Source organism: Lampetra fluviatilis, chromosome 2, assembly GCF_964198595.1.
Source record: "Lampetra fluviatilis chromosome 2, kcLamFluv1.1, whole genome shotgun sequence".
Taxonomy (NCBI): domain Eukaryota; kingdom Metazoa; phylum Chordata; class Hyperoartia; order Petromyzontiformes; family Petromyzontidae; genus Lampetra; species Lampetra fluviatilis.
Window position 1 is genome coordinate 6,470,786 of NC_136276.1, and position 20,149 is coordinate 6,490,934.

General features: G+C 47.6%; 2 protein-coding genes across 7 annotated transcripts in view; one reads left to right on the top strand and one right to left on the bottom strand.

The window, feature by feature from the left end:
- The window catches only part of BLOC1S1 (biogenesis of lysosomal organelles complex 1 subunit 1), a 28,168-nt gene extending 16,373 nt beyond the window's left edge, over positions 1–11,795 (bottom strand). Inside the window, exons 1-2 of the mRNA XM_078866967.1 lie at positions 11,678–11,795; positions 10,193–10,265 (exon numbers count right to left, since the gene is read on the bottom strand). Of these exons, the coding sequence (XP_078723093.1) occupies positions 10,193–10,265; positions 11,678–11,738 (134 nt within the window). The 5' untranslated portion in view covers positions 11,739–11,795. The remainder of the gene's footprint in view (positions 1–10,192; positions 10,266–11,677) is intronic.
- A 3,212-nt stretch (positions 11,796–15,007) lies between these two features.
- LOC144940734 (integrin alpha-6-like) overlaps positions 15,008–20,149 on the top strand; it is a 41,436-nt gene continuing 36,294 nt past the window's right edge. For 3 of the 6 annotated variants that reach the window (XM_078867153.1, XM_078867110.1, XM_078867137.1), the window contains exon 1: positions 15,009–15,425. In XM_078867153.1, coding sequence (XP_078723279.1) covers positions 15,259–15,425 — 167 coding nt within the window. In that variant the 5' untranslated portion in view covers positions 15,009–15,258. Of the gene's footprint in view, positions 15,426–20,149 lie in introns of all 6 variants that reach the window. The other 3 variants (XM_078867117.1, XM_078867145.1, XM_078867126.1) reach the window with 2 other exon arrangements.

The window sequence follows — 20,149 nt, forward strand, 5'->3', positions numbered from 1 at the left end:
CCACTCGTTGTTGTGAGCATCGCTCCTCTGCCCTCCGCTGTTGCTGGAAGTCCACTAGCTCCAACTGCCCAGTAGCGTCCTTCACAAACTTCCTCCATAGAGGCCGATCTTGACAACGCTGGTCCAAGTCGTCAGCAAGTCCATTTAGCTCCACATCCTCCCGTACCGCATTAGTCCACCTCTTCTCCAGCCCATGTCATGCCCATTTAACCCCCTCTATGCGGCCAAACACTAGCTGCTTGGGCATGCGGGCTACATGACCAAGCCAACGCAGCTTTGCCTGCCGGAGCTCACTGATGGGAATGTGTCCAGATCTTTCAAGGATTTGTGAGCTCCTCACACAATCCAGCCTGGTTAAACCCAGGATAGATCGTAGGCATGCCAGCCTGAATTTTCAAATCGGCGCAGATGTTCCATTAGAGGGGTCCACATTTCACGCATCAGCCACACACACACACGCAGCTTTGCACGCTGTTCCTGTGGCAACGAGAGTTTGCGAGGGACAGTGCAGGGCGCTGCCGTCTTGGTCTGCTGCCCGTTGCCTCCACCCACCCACCCACACCCACCCACACCCACCCACACACACCCACCCAAACCCACCCACACCCACCCAAACCCACCCACCCACACACACCCACACACACCCACCCACCCACACCCACCCACACCCACACCCACCCACCCACACCACCCACCACACCCACCCCACCATCCCCCCACACTCCACCCACCTGCCAACAAAGCGCCACAGAGCACCGTGAACGACGGTACAGTGTGCAAGTGGACAATGCCGCTTGGCTCGGCTAGCTGGCGACACACGCGTACCGCTCAAGTTCAGCAGTCGCACGTTCACTTGAATTCAATTAATCTCTCCCACGGCTTTCACGGTCCCATACCATAACCAGGCTCCATTTAGTCAACCCATAAACTCTGATGCAAATTCGACGGGAGATTTATCACCGAGCCGGCAGCATACGTAGTAGGTTCTTTACATAACTTTCTATTTACGTGTTCTTCCTCTATGAACAATGGTAGACTGACTACACCGTAAACACGCCTAAGAGTGTGAAACATTCCGAAACAAATGCATGCGTACCTCAGACTAACAGCAGTGTGCTTCAATGAAATATGCACCAGATGTTTGTAGCAAAGTGGCATCTTAATCAACTTTACAATCGTGCAAATAGTTGTTTCTCACAATAACCCACTGCAGTGTCGGTGACAGGACTGTATATTTTAAAACTCTTAGCAATTAAAACATCTTTAGAAATGTAGGCCTCACTCATTTACAGCAACTTATTTACCACGTGACTCTTGGGTTCAGTGAATACTTTGCATCCCAAACTTTTCTTCAGAACAGTACTATCAATGGCAAACAGACAATCTATCCCAAAGGATCCCCCCATGCACACCTGCCTGTACTATTTAATCATGTACAGCATTTTTTTTTCATCAAACTTGAAACTCATTTGGTCATTTTAAGCAATTGCAGCATTATGCTGCATCGTCCAAACCAACACTACAGCGATGATCGTGTTTATTTACTTACCACGAGGTCACACACTCGCCTCATGGTAGGACTCCAGGGATACAAGTTACAACAGAGTGAAGATTTTCACAAATAACCCCTGTGGCCTTGGGAAAATAATGATGTAAGTTAATCAAGGGTTATGTATTGATTACATTGATTTCAACTAGATTTTTCCCCAGAACTGTTGGCATCACAAACAAAGCCCTCATTAAACCGTCTGCAGGGAAAAATTTGTATTGACTTGGTGAGCATTTGCAATTTTTTTTACCATATTTGGAAGAGGCTACATTGTAGAGAGAAAGGGTAATGAAAGCCAGTAGAGTGAAACCATGTTGGTCTAAAATGACGCTTTGGAAACGAATAAGCCCAAAAAAGGTTACCAAACATTTGGCAATGAAAAATGAAATGCAAAAATACCAAAATCTGTACACTATACCTTTCAAACAAGACACAGAAAGTTTTAAAAAGCAGACAGCTATTGTGCATATGCAAAAAAACCCAAGGAAGGGCATTGTGGTCCTCTCGTCTTAGATCACCATGAAAAATAAATCTGAGCAAATGTGACGGATGCAGTGAAAGTCAACTGTGGACCGGTTTCGTCAAAATTAAGACTCATCAGTACAGTATAGTCATCAATGCTCACTGCTGTAACGTCTGCTACTGGGAACAATATCCGATATCCTGTAATATTGCATGGAAGTTGGATTCACGTATGATACATTTCTCATGTAGATTCCTCATGCAGATAACTTAAGGCTTTTATAAAACATCGTGGAATAATTTCAGAACTAGAAGTAAACCTAATAATACTTTTTAAAATATTCAGTCAAATACCAATGCCTTTGGTCGGTTCATAATAAAGGTTTTTTGGGTTAGATCGCATTATTTGTAAATGTGCGCTGAGTCTGCTATCACAGCGGTTGAAATTATTTGAATTCTTCTCAATATCGATTGATTCTCTAACTAGTCTTGGCCAGTAATTTACTTATTAATACGTCTGGAAGCGTATTAAGTAACTAGCCTTTTGCCCGTCCAAGGACGGGTGTATTGCAGTAAATCTGAAACTTGCAAGCGAAAAGCAGACCGCGCCGTGATATTCATTGCATCCATTCGTGTGCAATTTGTAAGGGCGCGGTGACACAGACATATTTCATTTTAAGGTTATAATCCCTTGTTCATCATGACATCCTTTTTACTTTGATGTCTCTATAGCGTTACGGAGATCGCGTGACGTGAGGGTTCTGCCTTTGTAGTGAGGGTTGTAAGTTGACGCCGAGGAGGGGGGAGGAGGCGCCTCGGCCCCCCACGTGGAGTGACGTCAGCCGCTAATCATTATGAATGGGGGGGGGATGTCCATTTGGAGGACATCACCTTATGATTATTAATGTGGGGGGCTGTTCGATGTGGAGTGACCTGCTGATAATTATTAATGAAGGTGGCTGGTCGATGTGGAGTGACGTAACGAGCGTTAAGGACAGACATTCCTGGGTGATTACAGTAGGTATACGGCAACACATATTGCAATTTCTTACAGGTGGGTCACATGCTAAGTGGCCGATTACTGATCTATTACATAATTGCATACAACAACCGCCATTCGCCACTAGGTGGTGGTGACGTCACCACGATGCTTGTGCCAGGCTATATGCACGTGGAGGCCACGTAAAGTGTCGAACGCCCACTGGCAGGTCACGGGGAAGACCCAGGTGCCACGGGTCGACTGAGATGACTGGCTGATACACCACCTGTGCCCCCTACTGTGCTAACTGGCTGTGCTTTAACTACCCGGTGCTCCGCTCCTTGTTGTGAGCGTCGCTCCTCCCCCCTCCGTTGTTGTTGGAGGGCGACTGCCTCCAACTGCCCAGGAGCGTCCTTCACGAGCCTCCTCCACAAAGGCCGATCTTGACACCGCTGGTACCAGTCATCAGCAAGCCCACTCAGCTCCACATCCTCCTGTACCACATCACTCAATCTCTTCTCTAGCCCGTGCCGCACCCGTTTAGCCCCCTCGATCCGGCCGAATAAAAGCTGTTTAGGCATGCGGTGGCTGGCCATGCGGGCTACATGACCCAGCCAACGTAGCCTTGCCTGTCGGAGGAGCTCACCGATGGGACTTTGTCCAGATATTTCAAGGATATGTGAGCTCCTCACACCAGCCCGCCTAAATGTTTCTAACCGGCGAAGATATTTCATTAGGGGGGTCCACGTTTCGCAAGCGTAGAGAAGGGAGGGAATGACTGTGGCCGAGAAGACCTGAAGCTTCGTGCGGAGCGACAGACCAGGTAGCTTCCACACAGCAGCGTTACGCAACCGATAAAAAGATAATGCTGCTTGACTGATTCAGCGAGACCTCTGCTGTCAAACCGGAGCCGGTCATCAGCACCTGCCAGGTATGGGAAACTCTCCACTCTCTCCACAACTGCCCAATTACCAATTGGGAGTTGTGGGGGTGGAGTGTCCGATGGTACAAAATACCCAGGCAGGTGCTTAGTTTTGGTGGGGCTGATGGTAAGTCCCCATTTCTCAGTGGCAAGCTACATGCTCAGCAGCAGCGCCTCCAACGCCTCCTTCTGAGTGAGCAGCAATTACCAGATCGCCAAACATAACATGGTTGAGCTATAGGCAGCCATCTCTTGACCGCACCCAGGCATCGATCAGCCTCCCATTGTATCTGTACCAGATGGAAATTCCTCCAGTACAGCTATTGAACGCTTCACAAACTACGTGGTCGAAATAGATGTTAAATAATGTGGGAGCGAGAGGACATCCCTGTCGCACCCCAAAGTGAATAGGCAATGGCTCAGACTCCCGGCCACGTAGTTTTACCCGGGCCCGCTCACCATCATAAAGGTCCTTAATGATCGTGAGCAGTGGGTCAGGGACTCTGAAAGCACGAAAAACAACCCAGAGCCCAGGCCTACTGATGGTATAATAGGCCTTGACCAGGTCAATAAAGCAGAGATGTAGGTTTTGTTGGAATTCCCCACACATCTGCTGTAGCAGTAGGACAGAAAATATGGCATCTGTGCAGGACCGCCCTTTCCTGAAACCACATTGGGGCCCCGCAAGCCTCTCCTCAGAGTGCCTGGCAAGGCGATGTTGAATAATCCTTGCCTGAATAATCCTTGCCTGGCAAGGCGATGTTGAATAATCCTTGCCAGGACCTTTTGCGGCACACACAGAAGTGAGATGCCCCTGTAGTTGTTACAGTATGTGCGGTCCCCCTTCTTAAAGAGGGAGACCACCAGGGCATCCTTCAAATCCTGCGGAACCCTTGCAGAGGTCCAGACTGTTATAATGTCATGCAGGGCAGTCTGTGCACTAACGCCACCCTCCCTCAGCATTTCTCTTGGGAGATCATCTCTGATCTCAGGCTCCGAATCGCCGTCGGTACTTCCTCAACAGATGGCACCTCAGCCAGCCACTCACAGGGTGAACTTTTTCTTCCAATATTTGAGGCACCCCAGCCTCAGCAGGGTCATCCCCACTTTGTCCCACGATGTTTTCCAGGCTGAGGGATTTCCCCTCCCCCAGGACCCGGCAGAAATGCTCAGCAAATCTGCAAACCTGTTCCTGGGGGTCGGAGATTGGATCACCATTCTTTCCCCTACTGATGGTAATAGATGTGGCGCTGCAGGTTACTTTTTATGGAATTAAAGAGCGATTTGTGATCGCGGGCCATTGAGGCAGACTCCATCTCCTCAGCAACCTGCGACCACCCACCATCCTTGCAGCGCCTCACGGCTCTCCGAACCCCCAAGCGAAGGCTGCAGTAAGCCTCCTCGTACTCTTGACGTGGGATGCTGTAGACGATGAGAGTGGGCCTGTCGCTTTTTCTCATCCAGCCTGAACACCTCCTCTGTCAGCCAGGGTCTCTGAGGAGGTCTGCACCGTGAACCCAAAGCAGCCATTGCAGCTGCATGAGCCACAGTCCTAAATCTCGCCCATTTCCCCTCAACATCAGGAGGAGTGGGGGACGATGCCAACCCCAGCCGCAAGCGATGATGAAATTCTCACTTGCAACTTTCATCAGCTAGCTGAGACCATGCCACTATGGGTTTGAATGGGGTCCTGGGTGTACACCCACCACCGGAGTGGAAGAATGGCAGGTGCATCTTACAGATAACAATTCGATGGTCAGTGGGCAGATCAGCTCCACGGTAGGTCCTGGTGTCAAGGACATGGGCCCGCATCCGATGTTCCGTCACTATGTAGTCCAGCAAATGTTCTTGCTTGGACCCGGCATGCATCCATGATGTTGTGTGGATGCGCCAATGCCGGAACAGCGTGTTGATAATTACAAGCCCATGGGCTGCACAAAAATCTAGCAGCCTCCTACCGTTGTTATTGAGCTGATCTGGCCCATGTCTTCCAATCACTCCAGACCAGGTGCTAGCATCATGACTAACTTGGGCATTGAAGTCAGCCAACAAGATGACTCTATCCCGAGGGGGCACTTTAGCCAGCACCTGTGACAGGTCATAGAACGCATCTGACTCATCGGCCTTGCCTGCATCCCTCCACCGATGTTCATCTTCGGTGGGGACATAAGTAACCACGACCACCACTCCTCGCCTCTGGTTGATGGCAAGTTGAGTCCAAAGTAGCCTGGGGCTTACAGCTTCCCACGCCTCACCGCCACGCTCCCACGCCCCTTCATTCTTTTGTTCAGAAGAAGAGACACTCCCTGTTGCTTGGCAGTCTCGTGCCCCGAGTAGAGGACTGTCCACCCCTCATGGTGGCAGGAGCCAGAGCCGGTCCACCTGAATACCACGGAGATCCAGGCGGTACCGGTCCACAGTGAGTGTTCGAACATTCCACGTGGCCATCCGAAGTTGCTTTTTGTTGTTTCCGGAGGAGCCCCAAGGGTAAGGATTCAGTCTCCTGGCTCTGACAAATGGGGTTTGGCCAGGAGACGTCATAAACACCTGTCTCTCTGGGGCCTCTGGCACAAGCTTAATACGTTTTTTGCATCGTAGTTTAGTGGTAGTTAATTGAAGGTGAAGGGGTTACACCCACACCCCCACCTCTGCCTGTGATCTCAAAACGTGATGGGGTTCAAAAATGATAACGTCACCCTGCACTATTTAAGACCAGAAGCAGGTGGATGGCTTCACAAATCTGGCAAATTGCTCGAAGATGCTGGATGTAATTTCCAGTGAACTGTCGTACTCAAATTGTAAATGTTGTGGATCCACTCTTCAACACACCGGTGGGCTAAAGTAGTGAACTATTTGTATTGTCAACGTGACACTTTTTTTACTGATTGGCCATGTCGGGTGGTGGAGGGTTGCGACACATTTATAAATAACGTAATCTGGTCGCAAAAGCCTACGTGTTAAACTGCCTTTGGTAGGCATTGCGCAACCTCAATAAAAGCAGATTTTTTTTTACTTTGAATGCATATTTTTCAATAATAAATTGGCAAGTCTGTCTTTCTCCCTCTGCCTTGCTCTCTCTGTATATATCTGTATTTCTCCCCGTGTCTGTCTCCTCTCTCCATCGCCATGGATGGGGTTGTTGATGATGTTGCCATGGCAGCTGCCATCCATGGCCCTATGCACCTCTTTTTCCACTGCTCCTCTATCGTGGACCGTAGAGATCATGTGACTATGGTGATCCTTGCTCAAAAACAATGTATCTGGTCTCCCTTTTTTCTTCTATTTGGCTGAATATGCTAAAACAAAAGCAAACAGGCGTTTGCCTCATCCAAAGTAGAAGTAAATAATTAGTGAACCACTAGACTTAACTTCCATGTTTGTAACTGTGGTCTTGAAATAAGGAAGCATTTTAATACAAAATTATTCATGTAAAATACATTTTACTTCATATTCTTTCTATGGCAATATCTGCTTACACCAATGAGCTACATATTCCACTTATGTGATCATTACGTATCAATGTGTCAAATTGTAACGTTTTAGTTGTTCTGTATATGTTGCGATAACTCCTGTGTGGCCCTGACAAAGGCATGTGAAGGAAGTGACGTTCACAAATTATCAGCAAGGATATTGAACGTAGAACCAAGTTATCTTCATAAACACACTCACAGGAGGCATGTGAAGGGGGTCCTTTACCAGACCACAGGCAGCTGCAACCGCACTATTGCCCATTTAAACATATACTCTTTTTTTATTAACCAACTGATGCAAGGCATTCGTAATATGATGTCATTATAACATTATCAAAACTGAAAAATCAAGCAGCATAAATGAACAAATTACATCATCTTCAGTTGGAATAAATAATGATATCTGGTGGAATGGTTGGTGACACAAATAAATTACTGAACAATGGAAAATAATGCCGTGAATCAAAGCTTGGTCTGGGACAGAAGAGATCATTTGTTTGGCTTTCACCAAGTGATGTGAGGTTTGTAACAATCCGTTAGCAGACATCTACAATAGCTCACACATTTCCAGGCAACTGGCTCAAGGGGATAATCCATGTAACAATTCAACTCAAACTAATTTCCGATAAAATTGTGCACTATTGTCAGTAAATATTTTAATAACAGTCCTGTATGGCATCACGAAAGAGTTAGGCCATAGAGAATCTTTGTTATGTGCAGACGTCATCATCCCTAAGCCTAACAAGACTTTTGAAATACACGTAAACCTGTTCACTCAACAATGTTCTGATGACTTATACAATAGCACCAAGTAAATCCAAACATGCAATGTAAACATAGTAAATAACTAAACATGTATTTACATTCAAAATATTATAATAAATAAATTATATTGAGGGAAAAAACATAACATGGACATCACCAGCATAAAGTGGCGAGAGAAAATGCCAAGAGATTGCATCAATGTGCAGTAAGCTGCAGTGTATATAGGATGAATTGTACAATGGCCATGCAGTAGCAATTACAATATTAGTGTTCTACATTCCCAGACAGATTACCTCAAACCACTGAACAAGCCCGAAGCAGCTTCCATGTGTAAAGTGAACAGGTGTCAGACATATCATAAATGTAACCTTCTGCCGCTTGGCTGACACTCACTATTTCACTTACTGCTACTACTACAAACTTTCACTTTATTTTCCTACATACAATTAAATAAGCAACACAAAAAAGTGACCGACGGTTCAAGAGTTAGTTACACACATGATGCATTATACGGTATATTATAAAACTGGGGTTTTATTTTTTTGCTCGTTCTAAATTATTTCCGTTTTCCCTTCCTGTAGAACTTCCTCTATCTCTTCCAAATGCTTATCACTACATTGCTTCATGGAAACTGTCTTGTTAGCAGATGAGATTTTTTTAATCACGTTTCGGTGGCAAAGGAAACACAATAATCGCATAGAAAGCAATATCATGGTAATGTTTGAGTAATCTTCACAACAATACAATTTCCAGTACTGCCCTCAGCTCTTTAGATAAATTATATATGATCTTTGTTGTAACGAACAAGTCAGCCAAATCCATAAAAATATAATGTCAAGTCTAAGTGCTCAAACGACCAAAATATAACATCAAATCACAGTGCTCAAACGACCATTGAGCTGCTCATCTCCAGTGCTGTGAATTCCACATTCCTATGGTGGTGGAAACTCTATGAAAATGTCCACCAGTGTTGACGTCCTCATGAATAGGAATTAACTCGCAACTTTCCAACTGCGATGCACTTTCTCAACAGAGCCACAATGCAAGCATATGAGGAAGTTGCCACGGACAAAACGTTTCCTCCTCCTAGTAAGCAAGTGTTCTCACTGACAAAGCCATTGTGATTCATGACTGAAATGTCACTGGAGAAGAGGGACTTGACAATTTCCATAATTAATTTTCAATAAAATTACATCAGATTAAAAACAACCTATTATCATCAACATGCCAGTCGTGAGGCAAATATTAAGTTGATAAATTAATCTCCATAAGCAACTAGTAACAGCAGTAACCACAATTTTTCATGAAAATTATTATAAACATTAGGCTTTTAAACAATCATCCTCACACCCCACCACAAAAGTCATAGGGTCACAAATTGTATCATTAATATTTTGGCGTATTTTTACCATCTCATTTGTATTGTTTCTCATGGGTTCAGTCTCATTGATTTCATTCAACTAAATGTCACAATCGATTTTAATCAATGGATTGTACTTGCCCAAAAGCTCAGTAATTTAGCATCTGTTCAAGTGACAGGCCCAGCAGCCCAGGTAGGCATGCAGAGGAGAACAGATGATTAAATGTCATACCAATGAAAGCTTTACAACAGTGGAAACTGCACTTAGACAAAGTGCAAACTTTTTTTTACATGTCGGTTGAGAGATGGCAGACGTAAGTTATTTCACGCCCAAATGCACAGAAACGTTTATTCGCTCCAAGGATGTCAAACCCCCTTAATAATATACCCAGTGCCAAAATTATTTCACTCAAGTCACTGCACCAGTTGTTGATAATAACTTTGTTGAACAATAGTCCTGACCATGAAAAACCTCAATGAAAATGAAATTCAATGCACTTTAAAATGAATATGCAAATACATTATTTACAACACAATGCACTGTTTGCAACAAAGGAAAAATGAGACGTAAGATACATTGACTGAAGATCAAATTGAACAAATTAGATTGACTTACATTCACACTATTCGCGTTGTGGAAAAGTGTGATAGTTCAGTAAAAAGCCACAACATCTTGGCCACTTACCCAACATTAAGCTGATCAACCATAGCATCCGCAACACGCATAGCTGCTGCCACAGCCTCTTTTTTTCTATGCTCTGTAGGGAAATTGCACGAAAAATTGCACAATGACAATATCCAGCATTCGGCTTTGTTATTTTGTCATTTTTTACAATATAACCTAGGACTTTAACATCTTATGCGTACACAATATCGCGTTAAAATGTGCCCATTCGTCCTTGCGAGTACTGTAGCTCCTTATATCACGAAGTCAAATGGGCCATTAGGGCACAAGGCATCCCAGCATGCGAGGTCACAGTACAGTCGGGTTTGGTTGAAATACCCTCACATCTACCGGCCAGCCACTCAGGACTTGAAGGAGCCTCCAGCTAAGATAAGGAGAGTGGAGGACTGACTGCCACTACAGCTACAGTATGCAATTTCAACGGTTAGCCTGTAGTTAATGTGCCATAGTATAAAAACAGGGACTACAACTATACAAAATGTGAAAAGATTTGGAGGCATGATTACAAGGCATTTACTGTGCACCAGCTGCCAAACATAAGTTGCACTTGCCAAACTCATATATCATGTGAAGTATTACACAACATACACGTGCGCAATGTTCGACTCCTTCTCCGAGGTTGAGATGAACCTTGAACCAAACTATTCACGAAATAATTTGCATTGACACAGCGTGTGAATTCAACCACATCTCACGACGCTGCATGCAACATTGTTATAGAGACAGTCAAGCAAAGTTTTAAAAGAGTCTGGGATTGAACTGTGCGCCTCCCACTAAACGAGTTGATGGTGGTGGGCCTTCCACAGCAGGGTCTTGGGTTACTGGAGCAGAGTGCGTGGAGGAGACCAGAGTGAGTGACATGCGAGGGGCAAGGTGGGCAGATGCGATAGTCATCGTCCGATCACGTGCAACTGTGAACACTGGAACGTGGTGGGGGGAGATACTTCTATGGTTGTTGTAATTCCAGTTAATTATTATCCATGCGGTGGGCAAAATTACATTTACTGACCATGTTAAAACCATAGCAGGCATTATTGCTGGCACAATGCGGCACAGTAAGCATCTACTGATGGGCACTTTGGCTGGACAAGACTTGAGCATTTCCTCAGCACGGCCAATCCGCAACACGTCTGAACCACATCAGCCATGGTCAGTCCACTGCTAGATGGACCCCCCCCACATCTCTCGCGGTCACGCCATGCAGCACTAACCACAGCCGTTCTATCTCTAGCCCAGCACACGTCTAGATCTCTGCAGCACGCGTCTAGATCTCAACGTTGGCAGGGTTCGGCAATTGACCAAAGACAGACATGGGGGGGGGGGGGGTGAGTCCGTCCCTTGGGTGCGCGGAACGAGACCGGCGTCGCCGGTTACCGGGGGGGAGTGTGGGGGGGGGGGGTCGTGATGCGAGTAACGCTCCTAATTGCCCGGGTTAACCCTGCTCTGTCTCAGTTATCCCCGTGTTGTTATCCCCGGGGAAGTTACCCTGCGCGTCCCTGCGCGCCGCCTGCCCCGCCTGGTGCTCCCGGAGCAGAGCCGACAGCATGGCCGCTTCTTCTTCTTCTCCCGCTGCTGCTGCTCCAACCGCTTCCGGGACCGAAAACGCCACGTGACCGCCAGCGCGACATCTGATTGGCTCGATTCGGGTTGAGAGGGGGAGGGGGGAGTGGGGGCAATAGTCCCCCACCCCCTTTTTCCCTCAGACGGCCGTCACGTGACACCTGGCGCGTGAGAGTTTGGGGGGGGGGGGTGTTTGGGGGGGGGGGTGGTCACGTGGGCGCCACCTGTCCTCGACTCCACGTGCAACCAACCACCACGTGGTTTATACTCTTTGGTTCTTTGGGGCCGTCCATAAATGACGTCACGCGATTTTGGACGATTTTTTACCCCCCCCAGGCCCCATCGTCACACGGCGTCACAAAAAGTCAGTCCCCCCCCCTTAAATATGACGTCACAAAGCTTTAAACTATTGTCATTGTAGTACGTATTTAATGTGGCGCTGCACTCTGATGATGTAGGAGAAAACATTTATTAAAAAGTCTATTTAATTAGGTAGAACGTGTTGTCTATATTTATTTAAAGTTGCACATTTTTATGTGACGTCACATTTCTCAACCCGCCCCCCCCCCCTTGTCACACATCGTCACAAATGTCTGACCCCCCCCCCTCCCCAGGTGCGTGACGTCATTTATGGACGGCCCCTAAAGTCATGTAAGTAGAAAAATAATAGATCACGACGTTTCGATCGCAACACAAGCAATCGTCATCAGGTAGGACAACCACAGCAAGAAAAGAATCTGCTGAAGTGTTTCTACCTACGTGACTTTACCGAAAGAACCAAAGAGTAAGGATTCATACTCTTAGTTCTTTCGGTAAAGTCACGTAGGTAAAAAAATGAAATTAAATTAATACAAATAATAATCTCACGACGTTTCGGAGGCAACACAAGTCTCCGTCATCAGGTGGGACCGTCACAGCCAGATTTGCTGCATCAAGTGCTTCACATCTAGAAAGAGTATGGATTCCTGCAGCCACGAAAGCTTCAAATCAAGATTGAACCGCGTGGTTTGTTGCACGTTGTGGGTGGCCGCTTGCCAAACGTCGATGGTCGAGGCGTACTACGGCGGCGACAAGCCCCATCCACCCCCCTGCCCCAGGCTGTGTGAATGAGGGGAGCAAGGAGACAGCGTCGCACCGTCTCCCTGCACGGCTGTGAAGTTCGCGTCAGGGCGGGGCGCAGTTTTGTTGTTTCGCTCGTGCTGGAGGATGCTGCTGTCACACGTGGACCCAACGTTTCTTGTGGGCTACGTGGGGTGACGCCCGCGCACGCATAACGTTGACATACATTTGTGTGCATTTAAACACATTCCTGCGGAGGGAGCTGGTAGGAACGTTGGCTTGTTCGGTCAATGGCCAGGGTCAACGGCGGCGTGGTGTATTCCGCAAATATGCCCAACTGTGAGGGCGGGCACAAGCCGGCGTGAGTAGGTTAAACGTTGAGTTTTATAAGGGCACCACGGGGTGACCAGCATCTCCCCACCCAGCCCCACCCCTCCCACCCCCACCCTCCCCACCCAGCCCCTCCCCACCCTCCCCCCCCACCCCCCCACCCTCCCCACCCAGACCTTCCCCACCCTCCCCTCTCCACCAAGCCCCACCCCTCCCATTTTTTGATGCACGACGGACGGACGGACACAATAATCCCGTGTGGGCTGGTGTAACCAGGAGGCTCCTACCAGTATTACTTGTTTTGTGTAACTTGTGCTCTGTGTAAAAGCATTCGCTAAATAAAATCGCATTCGACTGCATCATCGTCGTGATCCACGGGCAAGGTAGCACCGTCGGTGTCCAAAGCAGAGTTCGTCATTTGTTTCCACGTCTGCCTTGTGCCAATATGATCAAGTAATGCACATCTTTCTGGCACCACTGAGCCACCGCTTCCCCGCATCTCTAATGACTGCGCAATTCCGTTTGGCCTATGGCATAATGCACCTCAACTACACTTAATTTGCACTGATGTAGACCGATATAACTAATAGATACTTAAGCTGCATACTCTTGGGTTGTTTTGGTAAAGTCACGTAGGTAAAAAATAATAAAATAATAATAAATGCAAATAAATAAATCATTTATTATTATTGTATTATTTTTTACCTAGGTGACTTTACCGAAAAAACTTAAGAGTATGAATCCTTGCAGTCACGAAAGCTTCAAATCTAGACTTAAGTTGCACTTGATTCAACCTACCACTGACGTACATGCCTGATTTGGAATGGAACTGCATCCAGCTAATGTGGTCCTGGAATTCCCAATATTAACTCTGATGCACCGATCTTCATTCAAACAGACAGCCTTGCTCTTCTTCAGCTGTTAATACCACTAGAGCCATATTCGTAACAGCTGTTATAGGTTGCTACGGTGCTTCGTTGCGGACAGCAGAGGGTTGTGCAGCAGCTGTCCGCCCTTCAACCCGCACTCGCCCGCAGTGGTGAAGTATGGATAAATAAACCCCCCACACAAGGAATGTATATGCGCTCGCAGAGAGCCACCCATGCGCTCAGCATCCTCATCCCCATGTCCTCGCCTCCACGTGGACAGCCACTGCCCTTCACGCTTTCCCTCCGAGCCCGGCCATCTGACCATTACTAAAATGTGCGTGGTTACATTCGCCATGGCAGTGTGTGTTCGCACGTGGGTGCACGCACGTTCAATACGATGCACACAACAAAAAACTCAATACGCTACGGTATCTTTTAACCCTCACCCCTCTAGCGAATCGTTGACTTTCTTCTCCATCCCTCTCCAACTCATGATGCCAATGGGCAATCGTGCCACGAAGGGGTCCGTTCCGATCTCTCGCAGAGAGCGAGGACATCACCCCGCGTTCGAGAAGGGCTCGCGGACGGAGTCGGTCGCGAACTCCCGACCATCAATCACCGAGCTCCACTCGAGATCCCAGTTCCATCACACGGGGAAGCTGTCGCAGCCCGGATTCGAACTCGGGTGAACCGATGCGGTGCTGGATCAGGGCGCTAATCCCTTAGACAACCCGTCGACCTCCCCCCCCACCACTTCCTTCCCTTCTTCACCGTCCAACTCTGAGTCTGCAGTGGACTCATGCCCTCGGGGGGAGCTCAGCACCATCGCGCTACGACGTGAGAGCAAGCAGCTGGGCACGGGCAAGCAGACACTGCGAGGGGCAGTGAGTGAGTGCGACAGATGACGACGGGTGGTTGATGTTTATGCGGGGGCGGTGGATGGGTAGGTGGTGATGGGTGGTGATGGTGGTGGTGGGGGGGGGGAAGATACGACGCATCCATGGCGACACCGGGGAGGAGTGAATGAGGGTGGTTGTGTGGTGGTTGCGGTGGTGACGCCGTGAACGGGAGCCTCGGTGGAGGCGGGGCGAGAACAGCCTTCCCCCGAGCCCGGTCACAGCGCCACGGGCGGAGACACACGGCCGGACAGCCCGCGGGACAGCTGCTCCCGGCTCACTAGCCTCTCTCTTCGTCATCCTCCTCCTCCTCCCTCCTCATCATCATCTTCGTCCTCCTGGTGTCTGCTCCATGGCCGCCCTCCCGTCGCTGTCCGCGCTGCTACTGCTGCTGCTGCCGCTGGCCGCCACGTTCAACGTGGACACGCGCCTTGCCGTGGTGAAGGAGGGCGACTCGGGCAGCCTCTTCGGTTTCTCCGTGGCGCTGCACCGGCAACTGAATCCCATCGATCGGAGCGTGTGAGTGGCGGGCGCGCACTGCACGCCGCACACCTGCACCGGGTAGCACGTACACAGACACACACACACAGGTGCAGCAGGCACACACAGGGCAGCAGACACACACACACCTGCAAGCATCCACACACAGAGCACGGGACACACGCAGTGTAGCGCACGCACACGCACGGGGCAGCAGCCACATGCCTGCACTGAGTGCAGACACTGAGTGGAGCAGATAGCGACAGAGATAGAGACGCACTCGGGGGATAGAGACACACCTGGGAGATGCAGTGGTACACCTCAGATGGAGACACACCTGGAAGATGCAGTGGGACACCTGAGATAGACACACCTGGGAGATGCAGTGGTACACCTGAGATAAAGACACACCTGGGAGACGCAGTGGTACACCTGAGATAGAGACACAGCTGGGAGATGCAGTGGGACGCCTGAGATAGAGACACCTGGGAGATGCAGTGGGACACCTGAGATCGAGACATACCTGGGAGATGCAGTGGTGCACCTGAGATAGACATACCTGGGAGATGCAGTGGGACACCTGAGATCGAGACATACCTGGGAGATGCAGTGGTGCACCTGAGATAGAGACACACCTGGGAGATGCAGTGGTACACCTCAGATGGAAACACACCTGGAAGATGCAGTGGGACACCTGAGATAGACACACCTGGAAGATGCAGTGGTACACCTGAGATCTAGACTGTTGTACAGACACAAATGGGAGATATCGACACACATCGAGGAGATAACATCGCATGCCCGTGGGACAAATAGCGGTGGCTTTGGGAGTTCCTTTATCCAGCAGTGGATTTATCGTGGCTGATGATGATGAGGATGAGATAACAGACACAGACGCACACCTGCAAGATATAAGATTGTAGACTGCTAACGCTTGTGTGGGTTATGTACTTATATGGCATTTCCCCTGCGTGGAATCATAGCCTGACTCTGCAGATGCCTTCTTTAGACCGACCATTCAAATATGTTCCGCATATATAGTTTCAGAGGCACACTTTGCAGCAGTGGGCATTGGTGACTAAAACTACACCCCGGTCCACGTTTGCTCTGTCTCTTGCACCGCAGTGCACTTCTGAAATAAATGTTGATGGTGTGTGCATAATGTACAAAGGCTGAGCGCGTTTTACACCTTTCTGTGTGTCCGCTTGCAACCACTGTCAGAATTCCCGTGAAAAGCATGCTGACATAGCACCCACGTATCTGTGTGCTATGGACTGTCGCAGCACTTCGCCTGCTATAGACTGACAGTGTGCGATATTTGTTCTCAGCATAACAGCGTTGCCAGCATGCTATTGATTGACGTGGCATTTCACCTGCGTTCTTGGGAGTCTAGGCTATAGCTGAATGCGTGCGAGCGAGCGAGCGCGTGTGTGTGGCCAAATAATTCCATCGTAGTATCACCGTGTGTTAGCATTTAATCAAACATAGGCTTACACAGCCGTGTGTTGCTACAGGCTACACCGCGCGGATGCCTTACTCTGATGTTGGGGGCATGGGTGTGTCCAGTTCGGCACGGTGCGCTCTTATGGAAAAATGTGCGTCTCGGGGCGTGCTGTGGGGGTGATTGTCTGGGGGGGTGTCTTTGGCAGAGTGTCGGGGGCTGCAGCGTGACTCACGTTTCACTCTCCAGCGCTATGTTGAGCAGCTCCGCAAAGGACCCCGTCCGTAATCCTCACCCCTCTTGTCACGCTAGTTTTGTTTTCTTCATCCCAGTTCAGTCTTCCACTGTTCTGTTGCATGTATGCAAGTTGAACTTCTTTCGCGCCGTACGTAGCCAATTCTCCGTTCTGGATGCCTTCATCCTCACAATCCATCCCCTGCCCCCCCCCCTGTTTGTTCCTATCCATTCACGATTCCAGGTAAAGTGTCGCTCAGTAATCTGCATCCTCAATCAAACTCCCAACAGTTCCTGCTTTCATCCACATTCCTCCGCTGAAAGTTTGCGTCTGCTGTCCAGACTTGAGACGTTCACTGTTTGCATTCGAAACACTGAGAGCAATTCTGTCTTCTCACAAGCTTCAGACTTTGAAATGGAATGGAAGCGTCTTGCATTGGCCAACGATCATTCATCACTGACTCACTTCTGGACTGTTCACATTTAGCGGACCTGTTCATCGCGAACAAGTGCAGCAGCATTGCACAGTGTACACAGTGGTTTAAAGCACGTGTCAGTGTATACTGCTTGCTCAGAAGTGTTTATGTAACTTTACTGACTAATCCCCAATAAACTGCACATGCATGCTGTCGCGCATCGGTACGCTGCTGCGTTCCATGAGATCGTGATCACGAGCCATGTTCTATCCACTGCTGAGTGAAGGCCACCCCATGTTGCCATCCCGTGTTCCCACGACGCCACACCACAATGCATCTCGTCACTCCATCTCCGCGGCAGACATCCTCTTGACCTTGTTACGTACTTCAGCTACCATTCCGTCACCACTCTCATCCGTGGGCCATCCATTCCTTCTCGCAATGTGTCCAGTTTGATTTAAAGCTTTCGTGACAGCAAGAACATTTTCTTCAAGAAAAACATTTTTAATCTGTGTGTATTACCAACTGTGGCATGTGGATTTGAACCATCGACCCCCCCCCCCCAACAAACAATGAAACAATATTTTCTTGCTGTGTTTTTCACACCTGATGACGATTGCTTGTGTTGCAGTCGAAACGTCGTGATAATTTTATTGTTTTATATTTTTATTATTTTATTGTTTCCCTTCTACGTGACTTTACCGAAAGAACCAAGCATATGTTGTCTCCAGTTTGGAATTGTTTCATGATCTATGTGTTCCGATGTCTGTCTCTCAGGTCTAATTCAAATCATGCATGCATGCATTCAGAATGCCTCTTTCGAATACTTCTCAATTATTGTTTCATCGGTTTTTTTTGGGGGGTCGATGGTTCAAATCCACATGCCACAGTTGGTGATACACACAGATTAAAAACGTTCTTCTTGAAGCACATTGGAATGCTATTTATCACCATAAAATCACATTCTTCAAAGGCACTCTTCATACCTGCTCTTGGCCATCACTTTATTTAATATATACAGTATATGTATATATATATATTTTTCCTTTCCTTAGGACCCCCCTGCAATGACCGTCATAAGTATATATGTTGTGGTTTCCAGTTATTTTATTATATTATTTTATTATGTTTTATTTTTATTATTTTATTATTTCCCTTCTACGTGACTTTACCCAAAGAACCAAGAAGAGGTTTCCAGTTGTCGTCGTCGGTAATCCCTCGGGGTTCGGGGATGACGTCCGTCAGGTTGAGGGGTGGCTATTGAAGTGACTGAGGCAGTCCAATTTTGGATCCGCAGATCTTTGGGCATTGGCGGCACGTGGTCTCAGATGGAAGTGGGATCCGCAGTGCCGGTTTGGTTTCCTTTTCCTTTCTGTAATGGCAATGAAATGGCAACGAAAATCTATTCTGTGTCCTGGGCAGTATCTGTTGCCGGGCGGCACCTGACTGGGAGTGGCGCGCAGGGAGCGAAGTCACTGGAAAGCTTTACAAGTTTCCGTGTGCTGTGTACAGTGCCAGTAATCTTGGCTCAGACAAAAAAAAGCCCCTCACCTCTTCACATATATGAACTGTGCTTCCATTGTAGTTCGTGACCAAGTGAAATGGCATACAGTTTTGGGGGTAGAGGAAAACTGAATTGAAGTATCGTCATTTTTCACATTTATCTGAGAATCCTGACAGACAAGAGCAGGTGAAAGTGCTTAAGTTTAACCAGCTGTCGGGTCAGTTGTGTTGCCTGTTATGGCTATTCCTTCGTAAAAGGTAGGGACAACCGTTGGCTGAGTGCATTTGCAAAATATAGCTGTGAAAACAAGTTTATAAATACAGGCTCATAAAAATTCACTCGAAAAACTACGTAGACGTTTCAAGCATTTGCGACGCTTCACTTGTCCAGATTGTGGATTGGGCTCGTTGAAGTCTTGACTGGTATTGACAGATCCACTTAGCCGTAAATGAAATGACTCAATCATTTTCTGCACAAGGCCGAAAAGAAAACTCATCAGCAGTGTGATCGAATCGAGCAGACGGCAGTGCACATCAGTCTTTTAAGAGTGAGCTGTCAGAAAAAAGACACTTTGCTGGGAAATGCTGTTGCAGGATAAAAGTGTCACGATTGCATGTTTTGCTTATTCTTTTTGTACGTTGATATCCTTAACAGCCACTGACTTTTTTTTACAATTGAAAGTATATGTGGAAGTTTTTTTGTTAGATATTGGGCACAACAGAGATTGACATTTTATTTATGCTAGTTCCATTGATAGAGATACATGTTTTTTTATGAAACATAAGGTGCTATACCAATTCCACATCTTAACAATAGTGTTCGTCTGATCATGGTTAAAGACTTTCTTAAAGATCTGAGCAGATGGCTCAGCAGTAGAGTGAGCAGCTTGCAATCGGAAGGATGCGAGTTCAAATCCCGGTTGGGTGTTGACTCAGTCCATCATTCTCTTGGGGTCAATACAATAAGTACCCCTTAATGGAAAGTCAACAGTGGTCGCCCTATGGAATCACTTGCCTCTACTATAGGAATGTGGATATTTCCATCACTGGTTCAGGGATGTAAACAGGAGGCGAGCACTGCCTAGATAAACTAAAGTAGAAACTATTTTTTTTATTTATCAGGAAAGGCCCACTGATGCATGTTTTAGCTCTTTTTTCAGAAGCGAACT